We start from the raw sequence: 24030 nt of genomic DNA, 5'->3' as shown, positions 1-24030 counted from the left end.
TCACCAGCAGGTTGAACACCTCCTGATGAAGAGGACATTTCCCTGAATGCACATCTTGACGGCTGAGAAAGCCTGCTTTCCATATGAGGATTCCTGAATGAACACTGCCGATGACGGCAGGGATATAGCCTTCCACCCAAGCCAGAGTTCGGGACACCACTGTTAGTGTCGCCAGACTTCGGGAACCTCCTCCTAGGTGGGTTACATAAGCCATCATGATGGCGTTGTCAGACTGTACCTGCACGGTATTTCCGTGGAGGACCTGTCCTGCATGCTGGAGAACCTTGAATACTGCTCAGAGTTCTCAGATGTTTATGGGGAGCGCAAAACCTACTGGTGTCCACCTGCCCTGGAACAAGTGTGGACCCGTCACTGATTCCCAGCCACTGATACTGGCGGTCCGTCGTCAGAAGGACCCTATCCGCAATCCCAAAGGGAGTGCCCCTTGTTTAGGTGAGCTTTCCGCAGCCACCAGGCCAGAGAGAGACAAACCTCCGGGGAAAGCACTATTGACTTTATCCTATGGGACAACCCATCCCATCCGGAGAGGATCAAGTTCTTTAGAGTGAAGCTGGGTACTCGCCACCATGTCGAACAGCGACACCCTGGAACCCAGGAACCACATTGCCGAGTGAATAGACACTCGGCGACTCTGCAGGCAACTGCGTACCTTTGCCTGTAATGCAGAGATCTTTTCCTCAATCACAAAGATCTACAGATGTTGGGATATGGAGCATCCTCTGAAGAATCAGAGAGGACCATTTCCAGTTTATTAGTCAGCCCTAACGTAGCAACACAGATATTGTCCGTTGCAGATAGCACTGAAGTATCTCTGGAGACCCTGGTAACAACAGGAGGTCGCCCGGATAGGGTAACAAGTGGACCCCCTGCATCCGCAGGTGGGTTGCCATAACTGCCATGACCCTGGTAAACAGTGAGGCGTGGAGGCCAGACCAAGGGGCAATGCAAGAAACTGTAAATGCTTATCGACCACTGCAAACCTGAGGAAAACACTGGTGTGCTAAGAAAAGAGGGATATTCAGGTAGTCACCCTGAATATATCCAACGACACCACAAAATTACCAGGCTCCATTGAATGATGGAATGCAGGGTCCCCCTCCTGAACCGAGGAACCCTTAAGAATTTATTGAAGGATTCGAGGTTGAGGATGTCCTTGTAAGACATACCAGAAAGAGGATGGAGTAATACCTCGTTCCCCTTTGGGGCAACAGAATAGGTACTATAACTCCTGCCTGGAGCATAGAGTGTAACACCCTCAAAAATTACAGGGCCTTGTCTTGAATTGACAGAAGACCTGTAACGAAAAACCATCTGGGAGGCTTTTACCAGGAGGAGAGAACATACGTTCAAGAAAATACTTCCCTTACCCCAGTGTCCGTGGTGGCCAGACACCAGCACTGGGCGAACTGGAGAAGCCGGCCTCCAACTCTGGGGTCCCCCAAGAGGAGGCCCGTCCCGTGAGGCTGAAGGCTTATAGTCCAACTTGGAAATAGGACGTTTTGTACTCCAAGCCTGTTCTTATGGCTAAGCAGATTTCCTGGCTACTGACTGTCTTGGAAAGCTGTATTTTAGACTTACCCAGGCCTCACGGGGCCAAAAAAACGAAGTCCCAGACCCCAATGGGACTGTAGCCGATGGCAGACACGCAGACGTAGCTGCTGTCTGCGGGGCCACAATTGCGTCCAGATGAGGGCCAAACAGGACCTGTCCCGTAAAAGGTAAAGCATTCTAATTGGAATCTGCGTCCACTTTCCAAGAGGGCAACCACAGGGAGCGGCGAGCCGCTACTGCTGCCGAGGAGATTCTGGAAAGGAGTAGACTATGTAAGACTGTCTCATTATGAACATGGCTAAGTCTCTGAGAATTTGCCACTATCCACCTGCTCTGCTGGAGAGTCAGTGTGCAGAGATCCAGTTACCTACCCAGCGCTCCATGGCTCTGGCCCCCCAGCACACGGCCATAGCCGGCCTGGAAGCCCCTCCAGCAAGGGAATAATTGGATTTTAGATATATTTTTCACGGAGGACATGGGCAACGTAGCACTCCTCACTAGGCGTGTAACATGAGAATCTACCCGTAAAGGTAACTCCCATTTGGAAAGGTTATTATCCGCAAAGGGGTATGCAAAAGGTCAACTGTTTTTGAGGCAGGAACCGCTCACCCGGATTTTCCACGCCTCCTCTAAATGATCCACTTGACCAAATAGAGGAATTACAGTAGCAACACCCTTATCCTTAAAGAAGGCATATTTGGATTTAGCCACGGGGGATATGTAATAACCAAAGCCGCACGGACTGCCCGTATAAGGCCAGGTATATAGACTTTAGACCCAGACTGTGCCTCCTTTTCACTAAGGGGCTCGTGTCTGAAAAAGTCAATAATGTTACCGTCATCAGACTTCATGTCCTTATTATCCTTAGCCGTCTGAGACCCGAAAGGCCGTTTAGAAGGCCGAAATGGTGACTCCCCCTGTAAAACGTCCATCAAGTGCTATACCATTTGGACAATAAATTCACCCACACAGGCTCCTGCGAGACCTGGGGGGGGCGAAAAACAGGATACACTGGGGTACCATCAACTGCCCAGGGACCCCTGCATGTGATGAGACCACCACTCGCTGCGATAACCCCTATGGGGAAAAGCAGGGGGCGTTGCCCACAAGGGCTGTAAGCATCTTAGCCAGCCGAAGGCGGTCCCTTTTTGTGCAGGCACAGTGACAGAAATGGGGCATGATATATAATACAACATGCCCTCCATAAACCCTCAGCGTCTACATATCCCTCCGCTAACTGCACATTATATCAGTACATTATAGCTGGAAGAGGATATCCTCGTTCACTTTCCGACATGAGGAATGTGAACGGAGCGTATGTGACATCCCACACAGAAAAACCATGTTTACTGTGAGGTAATAAACACCCTGCAACACTGCACCGCAAGGGCTGTAGCAGAAGAACAACAGGGATAGGAAAATGGCTGACAGTCAGAAATGAAAGTACAGGCAAACAGCGCTAGCATTTAAGTCACATACAATGCACAGATAACATCCTGCATTATAAGCACTGCGATCAACTACACAGACCAGAGCCTGGTAGGAAACAGTGCTGCATACACTGACCTTAATTGAAGGAGAGGTACGCGGGGGACCCGGACCGGAATGGCACCTGTATCAGCTTCCAGAAGCGTTTGCCATCCCCAGCACATGCAGAGAGAAAATGGCCACCGAGGAGCAGAGAGGAGGCAGGACCGGGGGAGGAGCGCTGACACAGCCCGCTCAGACCGCTGTGGAATGGCACTGTGCAGCGGGGGAGACGCTGGCTGTGAGACAGGGAAGGTGTTCTCCCCTGGCCTGCTATAAACCCCTGGGACGCCGCGCTACACCGCACATGCTGCGGTCCGCTGTCCCTGGTGGTCTAGTGGAAGGCGCAGGATCAGTACCTGGCCCCACGCGCAGCCGGTCCCCAGGGAGCCCCCTGCCTGGGGACCAAAAAGGACTGTGTTACCGGCAGGTGCCCACCGCGGGACCCCGCCGCTTACCTTGTCCCCCGTACATCCGGCCACAGTCCAGGTAGCCGGGGTCACCGCTAGCTGTGACCCCAGCTACCTACCAGCATCCCCGGATCGGTACCGGCATTCTGGTACCGCCGGGGAGTAGGAGCGACAGCATGGACGTCAATACTAACTGTCCATGCTGTAAGGCTTATCTTGTGCAGCCACAGCTGCATTCTGAAGAAAACTTCTGGGGCTATTACAGCCCCCTCTGTGAATGTGATTCGACCTCTGGCCGGACACCAACGAAACTGAATTGCCTTGGCTTGGGGGTGGGGTATAGGAGAGGGACCCTGGTGCATCCAGGGAGGCTGAAAATGTAACTCTGTGGTGTCCGTGCCTGACGTCATCACCTATACCCCAAGGTATCCTGTGGATACCCTATGGACCCTGAAGTAGAAAATGCAAATACAACCTTTAGTTGCATATGGGCTCTTAATCAACTACTAAAAAACTTAATAGAGTTGATTGATAGGATATAGAGCATTATATTCCTGGCCCAAGGGGGAGAGGTATACAGGGAGATCCGAACACCTCCTGAGACCAAACCGCTTTCACAGAGCACAGAAACGTGGTCAGTGAGCATCTCATATACAGAGGAGGGCAAACAACCCAGACCAGCGAAACTTCCATAGCCCAGCGCCTGGGTCTGGGGAGGGGCTGCCGGGGTGAGCGCTTACCTCCCCTATGCTGCACAACCAATCGGGAACGCCGGCCTCCCAGCAACAGAATGCGTCTGAAGCTCGTCCAGGTGATATGGCCCCGGTGGTCTAACGGGACCCTCACTGCAGCAGCTTCCATTGCATCTCCCATGATGGAAGCCAGGACTGCCTCGCTCTTAATCGACTTCCCCGTGTCCTCCAGATGCAGTCGAAGTCACAGCATCACAGCTAGCAAGCTCCGCCGGGAATCTGCAAAAATCACCAGACCACACAGGTTATTTGCGCTGTGGTGCCTGCGGGGTAGATGGAGTCGCAGCACAGGTGTCTTATACGCCCTGCTGCTGAACTCATGGAGGACCTGTGGCAGGAGTATATATGGGGGAGGACCCAGTGCATCCTGGAACCGGAAATAGTTGACTGTTTGGTGCCGGATTTCCTCCAAGCCATTGCTATGGACTCTGAAGATGAAACAGTGTTTTGTTTTATTTTTCTACATATGATGTGTGTTACTCTCTGGACACTGTAATTAAAATGTACTATTACATTTTGAAACAAAAAGCTTCAACTTTGCATGACAAGTCCAATTATATCAGTACTGTTACTGATATTACAAATGTGTCCTCACTCATCTTTGCTGCAGTGGCGTCAAACAGCCCCTCTTGGTGCACCTGGTCCCTTGAAACTCAGCTAGGGCCGGTCTTTTCTTTAAGTAATTTTTTTTGACGAAAAATTAGAGTTATGGTATAACATACATTTGTTAACTCTTTTTCTTCGAGGTCCATAGGGACCACAGAAAATACCTTGGGGTATGTGGTTGGAGTGACCCAGGCACCAAACAGTTAACAAATTTAGCTCCCAGGATGCACTGGGTCCTCCTCCATATATACCCCATCCCTGGCTACAAGCAGTTAGTTTGTTATCAAGCCCAAGTAGGAGAAGGAAAAACAAGATGAGAAGGAAGGAACCTTGTACTCCAGAAACACTCTAAGAAGAGGGAATCATATAAAATACAAAAGAAAAGATTACCCAATAACACAGGTGCGTTAGGGTGGGTGCTCTGTTTACCCTATGGACCTTGAAGAAAAAGAGTTAACAAAGGTATGTTATACCATAACTCTTATTTTCTTCTTCAGGGTCCATTGGGTCCACAGAAAATACCTTGGATATGTCCCATAGCAGTCCCCTTTAAGGGTGGGGACGCTCCTGTGCTTCAGTTGAAAGGAGAATCCTCCACCCAAAGGAAGCATCCTGAGAGGCAAATTTGTCAAATGCATAAAATTTGACAAAGGTGTGGACAGACCACCACGTGGCTGCCTTGCATTTTTGTTCAACAGAGGCACATCGACGAACCGCCCACGCTGGTCCCACAGGTCTCGTAGCCTGTGCTGTGACCGTGTTTGGAACAACAAGTTCAGCTTGTGTGTACGCTTGAGAAATTGTCAGACGCAACCATCTGGCCAAAGTCTGTTTGTTAGCTGGCCAGCCTCGCTTATGACAACCATACAACACAAATAAAGAATCTGACTTTGTAATGGAGTTAGTGCGATCTACATAGATACGTAGTGCACAGACAACATCCAGTGATGCTTCACCAGCCGAAAGGCCTGAAGCTTGCTAAGCCTGAAACCGGGATACCACCCTAGGAAGGTAACCCGTCCTAACATGAAGAACAGCTCTATCCTGATGAAATATCAAGGAGAGCAAAAAGACAGGGTTGCCAAATCAGAGACCTTACGGGCAGAAGTGGTAGCCAGAAGAAAAACAGTCTTCGCTGTCAACCACTTTAGGTTCACTGATATCAGGGGTTCGAATGGAGGAGCCTGCAAAGCCCTGAGAACCAATGTCAAATCCCACGGGGCTACCAGGGGGACAAAGGGAGTCTGAACCCTCAGAACACCCTGAAAAAAATATTCTATCAGGCAATGGGGCAATCCTTCGCTGAAACCAAACTGAAAGTACAGAAGCCTGAACCCCAAGGGTGACATTCTGCCCGGACAACAATGCTTGATACTTCCATCATGGCAGCCTGGCTCAGCGTGCCTCCCTGATGGTTGAGGTAGGCTACTGCAGTGGCATTGTCGGATTGTACCTGGACAGGCTTTCCTGAGCATGAACAAGCGCTCTGAACACTGCCCTTAGTTCCAGGACATTTATGGATAGACTGCTTTCCCTTGTCATCCATTTTCCTTTAAACGTGTCTCGACCTGTCACTGCACCCCATCCGTGGAGGCTTGCATCGGTCATGAGAAGTACCCAATATGGAATCCAGAATGGGCGACCCTTGTTGAGATGATATGTCTGCAACAGGGACAGTCACACTTCTGTCGAGAGATGGATCGTCTGTGCCTTTATTGAATGGTACTCCCCAATCCAGTGCAAGAGGACTAACTGCTGCAACGGTCTGGAGTGGAACTGGGCAGACGCCACTATGTCTTAGGTCAACACCATGGATCCCAGAACCTGCATTGCTGCATGAACAGATACTGATCAGCTGTGAAGAAGCCTGCATATCCGCAGCTGAAGGGCCGCAATCTTGTCTTATGGCAGATATATCCTTTGGCCCAGAGTATCCAAGCGTGTCCCTAAATGCACCATCTGCTGTACTGAAAGCAATGACTTCTTCCAATTTAAAATCCATCCATGTCTGTGTAGACAGGCCACTGACAGTCTGAGATGATGCTGCAACTGATATCAAGAGATCATCCAAGTATGGCAGGATCCTGACTCCCTGGCGCCTGAGGCAGGCCATCATTACTGCCATGATTTGGTAAACATCAAAGGCAGTGCCTGAAATTGGAACTACCCCTGCAGCTCTGCGAATCGCAGGAAACGTTGGTGGGATGGTGTAATTGGTATATGAAGATATGCATCCTGAATATCCAAGGACACCATGAAATTTCCTGGTTCCATTGCCAACACAATTGACCACAGGGTTTCCATACGAAACCTGGGCACCTGGATAAATGTGTTGAGCTCCTTGAGGTTTAGAATAGGCCGGTGAGACCCACTGGGCTTTTGAATCAAGAAGAGGTTGGAATAATATCCCTTTCTTAGTTGATTCACTGGAACCAGGATTATTATCCCTGACACCAGCAGAGAGTGTATAGCCTGCTGGAGGGCCAAGGCTTTCGCAGAATCCGCTGCCGAAGTTGTGCAAAAAAACCTTTGCGGGGGACTTCTCCAGAAAGTGAAGGCTTACCCCTGGGATACCACCTCCCGAACTCAGGCATACATCGTTGTGCGATGCTAGGCATCTGAAAACTGAAGTCGTCAGTCTCCTACCCTGGGTTCCCCCAGGGGGAGGCCCGTTCCATCAGGCTCCCGGTTAATCTTTAGTCCTAGAAGCCGGATGTCTGTTTGGCCAGGATTTCTTCGACTGTGGTTTCCTGAGAGAACTCGTTCTAGAGGAAGATTAACCTTTTCCTTTACCCTGCGGCCGAAAGGCCCAAAAGGACGACTGCTTAGGTCTAGTAGTGGATGCTGAAGGTAGACCAGCCATTTTAGAGGCTGCCACCATAGCAACAATCTCGTCTAACTCTGTGCCAAACAAAATGCCTCCCGTAAATGGAAGGGATTCCAGGGCTTTCTTAGACCTGCCATCTGCTTTCCAGTCTCTTAACCAAAGGGCTCTCCGAGCCTCAACTGAGACAGCTGATGCTTTAGTGGATAATATACCAGCAACCAATGCTGCCTCTCCCAAATAGGATACTGCCTCCTTAACATAGGATATGATTGTCAGCTGTTCCTTAGAAGCTTCTGGAAGAGTATCTTCCAGTATCTTCATCCATTCCTCAATGGCTTTGGAAACTCAGGCCGTAGCCATGGCCGGGCGAGTAACCGCTCCTGATAGAGTGAAGACTGCCTTGAGACAGGCTTCAAGTCTCCTATGTGTGGAACATTTAAGAGGGGATGCAGATGGTATGGGCAATGTGGCACTCTTAACCAGATGTGCCACATGTGCATCTACTGCTGGCGGAACTTCCCATTTGGTGCACACATCCAATGGAAAGGGGTATTAGGCTTCAACCTTTCCCGTAACATGGAATTTCCTGTCCTCCGAACTCCATGCTTCCCCCATAAGTTCCGAAAAGTGCTCAGATTTGGGACAGTCGGCTTTCACAATTTTCTGGTGTTTGAATACTGGAGCCTTTCTTTGCACCAGCTCCTCATCATTTATGTTTAGCACAGCTTTGACGGCCCTAATTAGGGAGGGGACGTCTGCTGTTGGGAAATGGTCTTCCTCTCCTGAGATAGGTTCCTGAGAGGAGACCTGTGTATCCCAATACATGTCAGAAGATGTAACTGGGTCTGAGGACTGGATGGCGTGTGAGGTTGACAGTCTTCTGGTTTTTGGCTGTACTTTGCTGTATGGATCCACCAGGCGCACTGACATGGCCGCTACCATCAAGCCCCTGGCTGTCAGGATCCCTCATGTCCCAGTGATCTAGTGTTGGAGGCAGTCTGCACATGGTTCCTCACAACAGCGTCCTCCGGTGAGTCTCCACTGTCAGTAAGGTGCCTTCTCGCACCAAACAAAAAACTAACTGCCTGTAGCCAGGACGACTCATTGCAACCTGGGAGCTAAAGCTTGATTACTCCAACCACATACCCCAAGGTTGGTGGTGCAACTGTGCTGATAAATTTGATGTGCGACTTAACGTCTTTCAATCAGCATGCAAAGTGCTACGATGCAGCGGCCACAGCTTTTTTACACACCAAATTCAGTTTAGAGTCGCACAGAAATATACAAATGTCACATATCAAATTAATCAGCACAGTCTCAGGGTGCATCCTAATCACATCACATTGCAATTTAGATGCATTTCCGGCAAAAAAGTTGCCCAACGCTAGCAGAGTTAGGCGGGACCCGATGGTTCACTCACGCCAGGCATATCACTCTGCCTGCCGTATTGAGGTGATATGAGCAAGGACACATCTGTATGTGAAAACAAACATTAAAATAAACTCTGGCTAATATGATATTCTAGAAATACAAACTACCAGTAATAAGTCTCAAAGACGATATATGAATTCAGTATACAGTATATCTGAGCCAATACAAGAAAGCAATAAAAGAAAGGTTTAAGATATTAGAAAATAATAAAAAAATTTACTAACATCACCAAACCAGTTAAAACCTGGAAGCTTGTATTAGAAAGAGCTTTGAATAATAATGACACACATCAACAGCTACACATAAATCACGTTACATACATTTGCAAATATGGTAAGCCACCAGCCACGTCAAAGCGTCTCTGCACTGGTGGTCTTACACTACATAAAAATACCACCACTTTGGGTCATATATTAATGTATTTCAAAATTGAGAGCCAACTCACTTGGAGACACCCCAGGAGTCTCCAATATGGCACTACAAGGAACAAAACATACCGTTCAGTTACTGATCCCATACATGCCTTTCAGAAGAGTGACACACAGAATGGAAGTTGTTTAATCACTTTTTTGGCCCATCACAGGTGCATGTATGGAATACCAAAGTGGTGCTATTATTATGTAGTGTAGGGCCATCAAAGCAGGAACACCTTGACGTGACTGGTGGCTTACCATATGTTTGCAAATATATGTAACCAAGTCTCCTGCATTTTATTATGCAGGAAGCAAGTTTCCTTTTCTGGCCTATTGCAGTCTGCTGGGGGATTTTTTATTTTTTTTTGTCTAGATCAACCGCTCCCTTACACACACCTGTGTTGGGCTGATAAATGGATTACGCAACCATTCTATGAATCACATATATTTCATGTGTAATTAAAAATTACAATAATCACCAACACATGCAAGCACCACAACTAATTACATGCAATAAAACTCTTACTATATGTACCTAAAGCTCTGAATCATAGCAAGCAAAAAAAAAATATTATTATTCCAATGAATAAGCATCCATATGTACTATACTGCCTCTGGTACATTCCACTGTATGTATCTGTGTATGAATCTCACTATGCATACACACAGATATTGAACTGATATATTGATCTGTAATGCACCACTTATTTCCCACTCTGCTTTTTTTGGGCAACATATTTACTATGTACATGACGGGTATAGCTGTCATACCCCAGCAGCCCTGCATTAATTTTACTATTAGGGCATGATAGTACAGTGGCAGTGCATGTGTAGTCCCTCAACAGCTGGAGAGCCTGAGTTGAATATCCCTGGTATACATGAAAGGATTGACTGGTGGGTTCCAAGGTAAGATATGTACATGCAGAAAAAAGTTGGAAAAGCATTTTAATTTGTAGTAATTTTAATTGATTGAAATACTTTTGTTAAACGAAATGAAATGACCTCAGATAAGACTCATACCTTTCACCAGGCCCTGGATGATCCCTGAGACTTTTAAACTCACATCAATGATTGTAATCTCTAAAGAGAACAAAATACATCTCAATTTCAAAAATCAGATACATAAGCCAATAACAGTTTACATGCATTGGTTCTAATTATATTATAACCACATGTTGATTATATTTGCAATACAAATGAGATATGTACAGTGCATCCGGAAAGTATTCACGGTGCTTCACTTTTCCACATTTTGTTATGTTACAGCTTTATTCCAAAATGGGATAAATTAATTTTTGTCCTCAAAATTGTACACAAAATACCCCATAATGACAACGTGTAAGGTTTTTTTTGAGATTTGTGCAAATTTAAATTAAAAAAAAATAAAATAAATCACATGTACACAAGTATTCACAGCCTTTGCTCAATACTTTGTTGATGCACCTTTGGCAGCAATTACAGCCTCAAGTCTTTTTGAATATGATGCCACAAGCCTGGCACACCTATCTTTGGGCAGTTTCGGCCATTCCTGTTTGCAGCACCTCTCAAGCTCCATCAGGTTGGATGGGAAGAGTCGGTGCACAGCCATTTTCAGATCTCTCCAGAGATGTTCAATCAGATTCGTCTGGGCTCTTGCTGGCCCACTCAAGGACATTCACTGATTTGTCCTGAAGCCACTCCTTTGATGTCTTGGCTGTGTGCTTAGGGTCGCTGTCCTGCTGAAAGATGAACAGTCACCCTAATCGGAGGTCAAGAGCGCTCTGGAGCAGGTTTTCATCCAGGATGTGTCTGTACATTTCTGCATTCATCGTTCCCCCTATACTGACTAGTCTCCCAGTTCCTGCCGCTGAAAAACATCCCCACAGCATGATGCTGCCACCACCATGCTTCACTGTAGGGATGGTATTGGCCTGGTGATGAGCGGTGCCTGGTTTCCTACAAACATAACACCTGGCATTCACGCCAAAGAGTTCAATCATTGTCTCATCAGACCAGAGAATTTTGTTTCTCATGGTCTGAGTCCTTCAAGTGCATTTTGGCAAACTCCAGACGGGCTGCCATGTTCTTTTTACTAAGGAGTGGCTTCCATCTGGCCACGCTACCATACAAGCTTGATTGGTGGATTGCTGCAGAGATGGTTGTCCTTCTGGAAGGTTCTTCTCTCCACAGAGGAATGCTGTAGCTCTGACAGAGTGACCATCGGGTTCTTGGTCACCTCCCTAACTAGGGCCCTTCTCCCCCGATGACTCAGTTTAGATGGCCAGCCAACTCTAGGAAGAGTCCTGGTGGTTCCAGACTTCTTCCATTTACGGATGATGGAGGCCACTGTGCTCATGGGGACCTTCAAAGCAGCAGATATTTTTCTGTACCCTTCCCCAGATTTGTGCCTCGAGAAAATCCTGTCTCTGAGGTCTACAGACAATTCCTTGGACGTCATAATTGGTTTGTGCTCTGACATGCACTTTCAAGTGTGGGACTTTATATAGACAGGTTTATGCTTTTCAAAATCATGTCCAGTCAACTGAATTTACCACAGGTGGACTCCAATTATGCTGTAGGAACATCTCCTAGGATGATCAGTGGAAGCAGGATGCACCTGAGCTCAGTTTTGAGCTACATGGCAAAGGCTGTGAATACTTATGTACATGTGATTTCTTAGTTTTTGTTAAATTAAATTTGCAAAAATATAAAAAAAAACACTTGTTTTTTTAAATGTTTCTTTTTATTGAATAATTGTTACATGTCCGTTCAATATCTGAGAGCAGAATCAAAAACAAAATTGTTTCAAATCACCACAATAATAGCATATACTCATAACATGGAGCTAAATATAAATTATTAAATCAATCTCCCACACTGAGACAATGGTCTCAATAATATGTTCATTACAATTTTGTCAAAAATGAGGTGGGAGTCATGTGGCAAAAGAGAGAAGTCAGCGCACCCCCCCCCCCAGAATAAAATAAATGAATATAAATACATATTCTGATGTTGATATATCCACAAACACATATTGAATACAAGAGTGCTTTAATATTCTCTACTATGACCTGGTATTAGGATTCCAGAGTAATTGGGGCGTCATTGGATATTTCACGGAGAATATACCATTGAGTATTCTTAAATGATGCATTGATATGTTTCCGAATACCAATAGGCAAAATTGAGTAGCACACTACTGTATGTGACTGACCTCACAAATACTTAGATTTATATAAGTGAGGTACACAGAAAGAACGCCCCTCCCCCACACACCTGCGGGCTGTAGGAGAAGGAAAGGGATAGTGATAAGATGACAGTCAGCTAGAAAAATTAGCACAGACAGCAGCACTAGCAAAAGTCACATACCATGCAAGAAGATAATACTCACTGCACCTTTAGCTACAATCAACCTCCGAGATTCAGTGTCGGAGGGCTATAGCACTGCGAACACAGTCCTTTTGCAGGGGAGAGGTATGCAGGGGGACCGGTCCATGCACCGCCTGGGAGATCTGCGTTTGCCACAGAAAGGCCACCGGAGAGCACTGAGGAGTGGCTGAAGCAGGAACAGCCCAGCGACGCCAGAACGCATGAGAGAAGGCGCGCTGGGCTGAGGGGAGGAGCCGGTAAACCAGGGAAGGCTGCCTCCCCTGGCTAGTACTTAACCCCAGGGACGCTGGTTCCCTTCCAGCCATTATACCCTGGTGGTCCAGCGGTCACACGGGGTAGTCCATTGAAGGGGGAGCCCGCCGCCGCTACTAGCGCCGCCGGTCTGTCCCCAGACACTGCATTACCACGCGGGCAACGTGATGCACTGCCCGCGGCGTACCTGTCCCCGTGACTCCGGCAGCAGTCCGTGGGAGGTCCCGGAGCCACACTAGTACTGACTGCAGGGTCCCGCTGCGATCCCCAGATCAGTACTAGCGTCGCAGCGCCAGTGGGGTTGTTGGAGCGGAAGCGTGGACATCCAAACGGATAGTCTGATGCTGCTGCTCTGAAGAAGAAAAAATTTAAGAAATAAAATCTTCTTATTAAAAAATAAAAATAAGCTTAGGGGCTGCTTATGCAGCCGCACCGCTTCAGGGTGACCCGACTCCGGCCGGGCACCAACTAAAACTGAGGTGCCTGTGGCTCGGGTGCGGGGTATAGAGGAGGATGGACCCAAGTGCATCCTGGGAGCAGCAATAGCTTTAACTGCGTGGTGCCCGTGGATCCAGATCCAGCTATACCCCCAAGGTCAACCCTGTGGACCCCCTATGGACCCTTAAGTAGAAAGGCACATAATTCACCAAATTATCTAAAGCGTATTTACGCACCTGTAACCACAATATTCAAAGAAAGTGGGCATTTCCAAAAATAGTGATATGAGTCAGCTAATGGAGATTGACATCAAGGACATGAGGGCAATGCCACCATTTCTGCCCTGAATTGTCTATGGGGAGAAAAGTATGCCCTGTGAAATAAACTCAAAAACATCACTTAAGTATTTTCCTAGAGGTGGCCAGCATTGTATTTAAAGTTTCACAAGAGAGAGAGGGAATATATATTGTCCATTTACTCATGCCAGTACGTATTACGGCATGATCAATTTGTGTTCTCAAAAAAAAAAAAGAATAATAGGTGGATAGAGCATGTTTAGATGCTGGGGGGGGGGGGGGGGGGAGTGTTGTTCAAGCGAAGTATTTGAGCATAACTTGTCCATGTAGCTAATCCTTCAGGTACCTGAGTAGGTCTGCATGATTATAATGCAATACCATTGGAGAAGTTAATCCCCCCATTATGTTTGGTTTATTGCAACATAATAAGACTAATCCGTGTTTTTTTTGCCCCCCAAATAAATGTACGGAATAAGGTATTCAAACATTTTATATCTCGCTGAGATAGTAAGATTGCAAGTGATCAGATTAAATATAGTAACCTAGGAAATGTCACCAGTTTAATCAAGCTTGCTCGGCCCATATAAGATAGCAAGAGACTACCCCATCCCCCTAATTCATTAGAAATTTGTGAAATAGCTCTAGATATATTAAAACTATATATCTCTGACGGCCTTTTTGGAAGCTGGACTCCCAGATATTCAATAGAAGACTTGGCCCAAGTGACAGGTAAATGATGGTGTGTATGCGTGGGTTCAAATAAAGGCCAACGGATTTAGACAGATTGACAGTATAATCAGATATGGCTCCAAAATCCCCCAACCTGTCCAACATCAACTCCAGAGTATCCCTGGGATTAGAGATATAGAACAGTACATCGTCCGCGAATAGTTTCATTTCTGCCCCACCTATCCTGATCCCTTTAAATTCAGGCCATGTAAGAACGTAGACAAAATAGCGGGTCAATAGATAGACTGAACAGGAGGGGGGACATCGGGCATCCCTGAAGTGTACCCCTAAACATCAGCAACAGGTCACCACGAATCCCATTTACCAGAAAAGTTTACATTGGTTGTGAGTAAAATATTGGATTAAATAGATAAATGTGGGACCAAAATTTCGTCTTTCTACGAAGTCCATAGGGTTCCACAGGATACCTTGGGGTATAGGTGTGACGTCAAGCTTTCAGCCTCCCAGGATGCACTAGGGTCCCCCTCCTATACCCCGCCCCCGAGCCAAGGCACCTCAGTGAGTTACCAAGCCATAGGCCGGAGGAGGAGAAGGAATAGAAAGAAAGAAGATCTGGATACACACAAGAATCACATTCTCACCAGAGGGAGACGGGAAAACCGGTGACCAGAGCACAGCCCATCTGCAGCACAGGTGCGACAGGGCGGGAGTCCTGTGGAACCCTATGGACTTCGTAGAAATAGAGATAACAAAGGTAATTTCTTACCATATCTCATTTTCTACTTCAGGGTCCATAGGGTATCCACAGGATACCTTGAGGATGTCCCAAAGCAGTATCCTTTAAGGGTGGGGACGCTCCTGTGCTGAAAGGAGAATCCGCCGCCCCAAGGAAGCATCCTGAGAGGCGAAGGTGTCAAACCTGTAATACCTCACGAAGGTATGGACAGAGGACCACGTAGCAGCCTTGCAGATCTGGACTGCAGAGGCACCACATCGAGCTGCCCACGAAGGACCCACAGACCTAGTGGAATGAGCCTTCAAAGAAGGAGGAACCGGCAGACCTTCATGAAGATAAGCTTCAGAAATAGCCATACGGATCCAGGCTGCCAAAGTTTGCTTTGAAGCAGGCCAACCCTTTTTACGGAAGCCATAGAGGACAAACAAGGCGTCCGGCTTCCTAAACGAAGAAGTGCGGTCAACATAAGTCCTTAAGGCCCGCACAACATCCAAAGTGGCCTCACCCACTGAAAGACCAGGTGAGTTAAAGGCCGGAACAACTATTTCCTCGTTAACATGAAACTGGGAAACAACTTTGGGAAGAAATTCAGGCCGAGTGCGGAGCACTGCCCTGTTCCCATGAAAAATCAAGAAAGGGGGTCTACAAGAGAGAGCCCCTAAATCAGAAACACGTCTGGCCGAAGCTATGGCCAGAAGGAAAACAGTCTTAGCTGTTAGCCATTTAAGATCCACTGAGCCCAGTGGTTCAAACGGCGGTCCCTGGAGAGCCCTCAGGACCACAGCCAAATCCCAAGGCGCCACAGGTGGAACAAAGGGTGGCTGAATGCGGAGAACACCTTGCATAAAGGTGCGCACATCCGGGATTGTAGCAATCCTACGGTGAAACCAGATAGACAGGGCCGAAACCTGTACCTTCAAAGAAGCAAGGCGAAGCCCATGATCTAGTCCCGCTTGTAGGAAGGCAAGTATCCTAGACAGACGAAACTCCCGCGGTGCATAACCTCTCGGTCGACACCATTGGAAGAACGTATGCCACACGCGATGGTATATCCTCGCGGACGACGGTTTCCGAGCTCGCAACATGGTACGCACCACAGAGTTGGAAAACCCCCTGGACCTCAACATGGCTGTCTCAACAGCCACGCCGTCACAGACAGCCGAGCCAGGTCCGGGTGAAGACAAGGACCCTGCGACAGAAGGTCCGGTCGTAGCGGCAACCGCAGAGGACTGTCCACGGACAGACCCTGAAGGTCTGAGAACCAGTGCCGTCTGGGCCACGCGGGAGCTATCAACAGGAGCGTCCCTCCTTCCTGTTTGAATTTCCGGATTACCCGTGGAAGAAGGGAACCCGGAGGAAACGGGTATGCGAAATGGAACGTCCACCGGACGGACAGAGCATCCACCAGAGACGCCTCTTCGTCTAGCGTTGTCCGACTGGACCTGCACTGGACAACCCTGGAGAACCCGATGAGCCTGCTGGAGAGCATTGAAGACCGCACGGAGTTCGAAGATATTTATTGGAAGCTCCGCTTCTGTCGGCGTCCACCTGCCCTGGAACAAGTGTGGACCCGAAACTGCCCCCAGCCCCGAAGACTGGCGTCCGTTGTCAACAGAACCCAATTTGGTACCCAGAACGGACGTCCCTTGTTGAGATGGGTCGTCTGCAACCACCAGGCAAGGGACAGGCGAACCTCCGGGGTGAGCACTATCGTCTGGGACTTCAGAGACTGAGGCAGCCCGTTCCACTTGGACAGGATCAGGTGCTGCAGAGGTCTGGAGTGGAACTGGGCATATTCCACCATGTCGAACACCGACACCATGGAGCCCAGTAACCTCATCGCCGAATGTAGAGACACCCGGCGGCTGTGCAGACAACTGCGCACCCTCGACTGTAAAGCAGAGATCTTTTCCACCGTCACAAAGATCCTTTGCTGTACCGAGTCCAATAAGGCTCCGAGGTGCAGAATCCACCGAGACAGGATTAGAGTGGACTTCTGCCAGTTGATTAACCAGCCGTGCCGTTGCAGCAGCGCAAAGGTCAGGTCCAAGTGGCGTAGAAGGAGCTCTGGAGATCCTGCCACTAATAACAGGTCGTCCAAGTACGGCAACATGCGGACTCCCTGCAGCCGCAGAGAAGTCGCAATGACCGCCATCACCTTGGTGAACACACGCGGTGCTGTCGCCAGGCCAAAAGGTAACGCCCGGAACTGAAAGTGGTCGCTGCGGATTGCAAACCTGAGGAACTGTTGATGGCGCAAAAGAATAGGGACATGCAGGTAAGCGTCCTGTATGTCCAATGACACCATGTAGTCCCCAGGTTCCAGCGCCAGAATGATGGACCGTAGGGTCTCCATCCGAAACTTCGGCACCCGCAAAGACTTGTTGAGAGCTTTGAGGTTGAGAATCGGACGATACGACCCATTGGGTTTCTGCACCAAAAAAAGATTTGAATAGAAACCCTGGCCCCTCTGGGAGAATGGAACAGGCACTATAACTCCAGCCTGGAGCATTGTGTGCAAGACCTTCCGCAGCTCCGTGGCCTTGTTCCGGCCTGATGGTAGACCCGTGGTGAAGAATCGAGTCGGGGGTCTGTCCCGGAAAGAGAGGGTGTACCCGTGGGAGACCACCTCGAGAACCCAAGTGTCTGTCGTGGTGACCGACCAATAACGGGCGAACTGCAGCAGGCGGCCTCCCACTTTGGGATCCCCCAACGGGAGGCCCGGACCGTCAGGCCGCAGGCTTGTCATCAGGATTAGGGGCCGGACGTCTGGTACTCCATGCCTGCTTCCGGGACTTGGCCGATTTTTTGGGACCAGCCTGTCGGGGAAAAGACTGTGGTTTGGGCCTGCTCTGGGCCCTATAAGACCGAAAGGACGATGGTCCTGAACCAGAAGGAGCCGCGGCCGACGGGAGACATGCCGATTTGGCTGTCGCCAGCGTGGCCACAATCTTGTCCAAATCTGGACCGGAGAGAACTTCTCCGTTAAACGGCAACGCCTCCAAACCCTTTTTGGAGTCAGCGTCCGCCTTCCAGGATCGCAACCACAAGAAATTCGAGACACCAGTGTACTAATGTCTAAGGCCGCCTCGTTGATAGTGGCCGAATCACGGAGATTACCAATCAACTCCGTTTGTTCGGCCGGACAGTCGGAATCAAAGGACGCCTCCAATGAATCCGCCCAGCGCTCCATCGCTCTGGCAACCCAGCAAATGGCCATAGCCAGCCGCGCTGCCCCCCCCGCAAGGGAATAAGCGGACTTCAGGCAGATCTCCACCTTGCGGTCCGTAGCATCCTTAAGGGAGGACATGGATGGCATCGGCAATGTGGCACTACGGACAAGACGTGACACATGAGAATCCACCTGTGGAGGGGATTCCCACTTAGCAAAATAATTATCCGCGAACGGATAAGCCACTGCCAGGCGCCTCTGCGGCTGGTATCGCTTGCCAGGCTGTTTCCACGCCTCCTCTAAATGGTCCATTAACTGACCCGAAAGAGGAAAGACTGTGGCGTCACCCTTCACATCCTTAAAAAAGGCATACTTGGATTTAGCAGCTGGGGGAACTTCTTCCTCAATCACCAAGGCTGTGCGGACTGCCCGAAAAAGTCCAGGAATATATACCTTGGACCTAGCGTCAGCGTCCTTAGTATGGAGAGGTTCCTGATCGTAAGGATCCAGAATCTCCCCATCATCAGACGTCCCTTCGTCATCCTCATAAGGAGCCGACAGAGACGCCACCGGTCGTTTATGTGGCCGCATCACAGCCTCCCCCTGCAACACATCCGACAAGTGCTGTACAGAACTCGTCAGGGAGTTAACCCACGCCGGCTCCTGAGAAACCGGAAGAGGGGAAATAGGGAGACTGCGGGGTACCACCAATTGTCTTGGGAAACCCTGCATGGGTGACGACACCATTGACTGCTGGGACAAACCCATCTGTGTAAACGCGGGCTGCGGAGCTAACTGACCCACTAAGGTTGTAAGCGCCTGAGTGAAACAAGCCCAGGGCGGCTCCTGTACCAGTGCTGTAACCGTAATAGGCCGCGCCATTGACAAACACTGCCAGCAGAGGCCCTCCGCGCTACCCTCCCCCTCCGCTAACGGTACTTTACACGTAGTACACTGTAGCCGGAGAGGAAAATCACTTTCAGACATGATGGTACTAAGTATGTGACCCCTCTCACCAATTGTATTTTAAAGAGGTGAGAGACCACCCTGCAGCACCGCACCGCAAGGGCTTAGCAGAAAGAGCAGGGACAGTAATAAAGCTGACAGTCAGAAAAGAAGTTACAGGCAGCAGCACTAGCACAGTCACATACAATGCAAAGAAAATCAATTCCTGCACTAACCAGCGCTGATCACTCAACTACGCAGACACAGAGTCTGGTAGGACACAGCGCTGCATACACAGACCTGACCACAGTGGAGGAGAGGTATGCGGGGGGACCCAGACCAAGATGCTTCCTTCCAGGCTTCCAGCAGCGTTCACCATGCGTTCAGGAAGATGGCCGCCGAGGAGCAGAGAGGAGGCTGGCCTGGGGGAGGAGCGCTGCCACAGGGCCAGTCGGCAGAGTGCAGAGAGGGCTGTGTGCAGCGGGGGAGGCGCAGGCTGTGAGACAGGGAAGGCGCGCTCCCCTGGCATGCATTTAACCCCTGGGACGCCGCAGCGCTACCGCTCTGCTGCGGTCCGCTGTCCCAGGGGGGTAGTGGAAGCGCAGGTTCTTACCTGGCTCCACGCTGCAGCCAGTCCCCAGGGAGCCCCCTGCCTGGGGACTCTGGACCATGTAACAGCGGGGAACCACCGCGGGACCCCGCTGCTTACCTTGCTGTCCCCCTTGAATCCGGCCATGGTCCGGAACATCTGGGGTCACCGCTAGCTGTGACCCCAAATGCTCACCAGCATCCCCGGATCGGTACCGGCGTTCTGGTACTGGCGGGGGTGTAGGGAAGACAGCATGGACGTCAGGACTGACTGTCCATGCTGTACATCCAGATGTGCAGCCACAGCTGCATGCAGGAAAGCTTCAGGGGCTCTTCTTAGCCCCCACTCCAACAGGTGCACCCGACTCCGGCCGGGCACCAAACTAAACTGAGGTGCCTTGGCTCGGGGGCGGGGTATAGGAGGGGGACCCTAGTGCATCCTGGGAGGCTGAAAGCTTAACTCTATGGTGCCCGATGACTGACGTCACACCTATACCCCAAGGTATCCTGTGGATACCCTATGGACCCTGAAGTAGAAAGATGTGACCACGACACACTGTCAAACCCCTCGTTTGTGTCTAATCCTAATAGCATCAATTCAGGATTATCACTTTGGTATTGTGCTATCACTGTATTGTGTCACACACACATGAAACTCATCAGGATGAGGTGTTAATAAATCTGGTAATATAGACTATAACCGATTAGCTATAATTTTAGATAAAATTTTTAAATCAGAATTTAAGAGCGAGAAAAGAATAAACTAAAAGGGGGTCTTTACCCGATTTTAAAAAAAGCATAGTATATGCCTCTGTAAAAGAAGGGAATACAGGATGATCCATTAACATTTTGTTACATAATTCCAACAGTGTAGGTGTCAAGTCGGGTTGCAATAATTTAAAATATCTCCCGGTAAACCAGTCGGGCCCAGGAGACTTATTTGGTTTTAACCCTGAAATTACCGTTTGTATTTCAATAGCAGTAATCTCAGAGGATAAAAGATTTTGTTCCTGTGTTAAAGCAGGAAGATTTGCTTCAGAGGGCAATTGTTCCTGAAGATTATGATCTACTTCAAAAGATTGATATAAATGAGTATAAAATTCTTGGAATTTAGATACAATTTCATTTGTGTGTCAATAAATCCCATTTGTAACTGGGTCCTTTATTGCTGTTATAAAAGAACGTTTTTGCCATGGTTTTGACATCACAACAATCTCCCTGATTTATTACCCCATTTGTAAAAATTTTGTCTAGTATGGTCAAGTTTAGATTGAGCCTGTGACGTCAAAAAAAGATTACAAAAGTTTTTTATTTTGTAAAGACCACCACAAGGTTTCATCAGACTGACGGGAACTATAATGGCGGAAGGCCTCAGCTACCGATGACTGGAGCGTCTGATATTGTTTGTTAAATTTAGAAACATATTGTATGATGTGACCCCTCATGAACACTTTCGACGCCCCCCAGAAGAGGATTTGGTCCTCCCAATGTTCCAGATTATCATCCTGGTAATTGCCCAGGAGCTGGTTAAGAAGTGCTTGAAATCCTCTGATTTGGAGAGGCAATCTGGAAAAAGCAGTCAGATGGGGAAGAAGAGGGGCACCACAGATCCAAAGTTACAGGGGCATGGTCCGAAATGATTATTTCTTTAATGTCTATCGCTCTCAACTGCGTCATTAAAGAATTTCAGCTTTGTGCCCTAGAAAGATGTGTGTATGATCAGTCATTGTCATTTAATAGCCTCCAAGGGTCACTTAATTGTAAAGTATTCTTTAAAGTATGAATATGATGCCAGGATGAATTAGAAGGCCTTGTAGTAGGAGGGGGATCTATGGCCGGGTCATCTACCGTGTTATAGTCACCCGCCATAATTAAAGTGTATAGTGTGCAGCGGGCTAAAATTTGTGTCAATTTAGATAAAAATCGACCCGGGAATAAATTAGTTGCGTATAGATTATTAACCGTGTATTTTTGTCTCTCAATTTCTACATCCAATAACAAAAAACTCCCTTCAGGGTCTGAAAGGGAGTCCAGAACTGAATAACGGAGATTCTGATTGAATAGTATAGCCACCCCCCGAGATTTGGATGTAAATGAGGCCAAAATAGTCTCCTATCCATCTAGCTCTAAGTGTCGAATCATCTCCATGTACCCCATGGGTCTCCTGTAGAAAGACAACATCTGAGTGTAGCCTACATAAATGCGTTACAATTTTCTTCATTTTGATTGGGGTATTAAGGCCATCCACATTCTAAGACACCATCTTTAGACAAGGAGGAGTCACTGAATCAGTCATAGCATCTATCTGAGGAAGCATGAAACTTGAAAAAAGGAGTAACAGCAACCATTGAATAATATTGCAAAAATAAACATTTGAAAAGGAGATTTACCCAGGTCCCGGCCTGCCTCTCCTCCCATCCCTGAAAACATACATTTGAAGAAAGTAAACATATGGAACATTGTTATAAGAAGTGACATTAAAAAAAAAATTTGAGATACAGTAATCAAAGAATTGTAACACGGTGATCAGTATTTTTCTTTTTCTTTCTTCTGAAAAAGGTGGAAACAGTCCACCGAAACCATCAGAGGATCTCATTAGCCGGATACATTAGTGCAAATCGTTTATTCTGAGCTATCAACATTTTGCATACATCAGAGAACTCCCTCCTTTTCTGAGAAACAAGTACCGAGAAGTCCTGGAATACAATGATTTTCTGACCATCCAGCATAAGGGACTGAGAGGTCCGGTAAGCAGCTAGGATTTTTTCTTTTGCCGTATAATCCAAAAATGTAGCAATAGTGGGACTAGGTCTGCCGTCCCGGTCTGGGCAATCAAGGCCTAGCCTGTGAGCCCTCTCAATCTGCACAATAGAGAACTCGTCATAAATCCCCAGAGCTCGGGGTTTATTGACACTAAGGAATTATATTGAGGGCTTTTTATTGACTCAGATATACCAACAAAACGCAAATTGCTTCTCCTATCTCTATTTTCCAAGTCGTCCAATTTAGCCGACATGACATGAATTGTATAGTTTGAGCTTGATTATCTATGGTGGCCTGCAGAGCATGGACTGAATCTTCACTGTCGCTTGTATGTTGCTCCAAAGTGAATATGCGAGCAGTATTAGTCTGTCTTTGTTAGAAAAGCCTCAAGCCTGGTATGAAGATCTTCAATTAAAGGCATTAATTTTTCAATTACCATCCTAGCATTATCCTCAGATGTTGGAACAGAGGGTCTGATTGAAAGCAGCTCGCTAGATGCGATCGCTCGCACGATGTGTATGCAAATTGCGTAGGCAGTGCTATCGCTTAGCAATGCATTAGCACGCCCAGTATTTCTTAAGAGAGCGATCACATAGTGTATGCAGAGACCCACCAGCCGGTCTTAAGATGCCCACTTGTGCACGTCATGTCCAGGAAGTGAATGCAACCATCGGTACATCAGATGCTATCACAGCGCTTGAGGTTGACCATACCCTGCCGTAAGCACTGAGAGCACTTCAGTGTAAAAACAAGCCAGGTGACGTGTACTATACTGCGGTCTTATAATTATGCACACCTCTAAAACGCTTTTGAAATTATGCAGGCACACCTGCGTTTGCACCTCCACTCCCCCGTTTTTAATGGCCAGTGTTCGCAAATACGCGTACTTTACCCTGTATTGCAGCCCGGGAACTCACTTTTATAAAGTGTCTGGGTTCCCGGGGACGCGCTGCGCTGCGGACAATCCCTGACAGGCTGTCAGCGATTGGCCGCAGCGCATCCCTGGAGACACGGCACAGCCTCCTTGCAGGGAAAAAACAACACAGCGCTGTCATTCAAATAAGCCCAGTTCACGAGCCAATCAGGGCAATCAGCAGCGGCTGCCGGGCCTAATTGGTGGATGTTTATACTATAAGTCCATATGAATTGTACAGTTGTCTATTGTTCCTAAAAATTGTTATCAACATGAATATATGTAAAATGGGACAGTTAATTTATTGAAATAGTTTTTATCCTACAATAT

At 48.1% G+C, this 24030-nt stretch overlaps 1 protein-coding gene across 1 annotated transcript in view; it reads right to left on the bottom strand.

The window, feature by feature from the left end:
- The window catches only part of WDR75 (WD repeat domain 75), a 292493-nt gene that overhangs the window by 166584 nt on the left and 101879 nt on the right, over positions 1–24030 (bottom strand). The window contains exon 10 of the mRNA XM_088460739.1: positions 10559–10618. Within this exon, the coding sequence (XP_088316865.1) occupies positions 10559–10618 (60 nt within the window). The remainder of the gene's footprint in view (positions 1–10558; positions 10619–24030) is intronic.

Source organism: Taudactylus pleione, unplaced genomic scaffold, assembly GCF_031769625.1.
Source record: "Taudactylus pleione unplaced genomic scaffold, aTauple2 ptg000977l, whole genome shotgun sequence".
Classification (NCBI taxonomy): domain Eukaryota; kingdom Metazoa; phylum Chordata; class Amphibia; order Anura; family Myobatrachidae; genus Taudactylus; species Taudactylus pleione.
The sequence above is the reverse complement of the archived record's forward strand: the minus strand, read 5'-3'. Positions and strand labels throughout refer to the sequence as shown.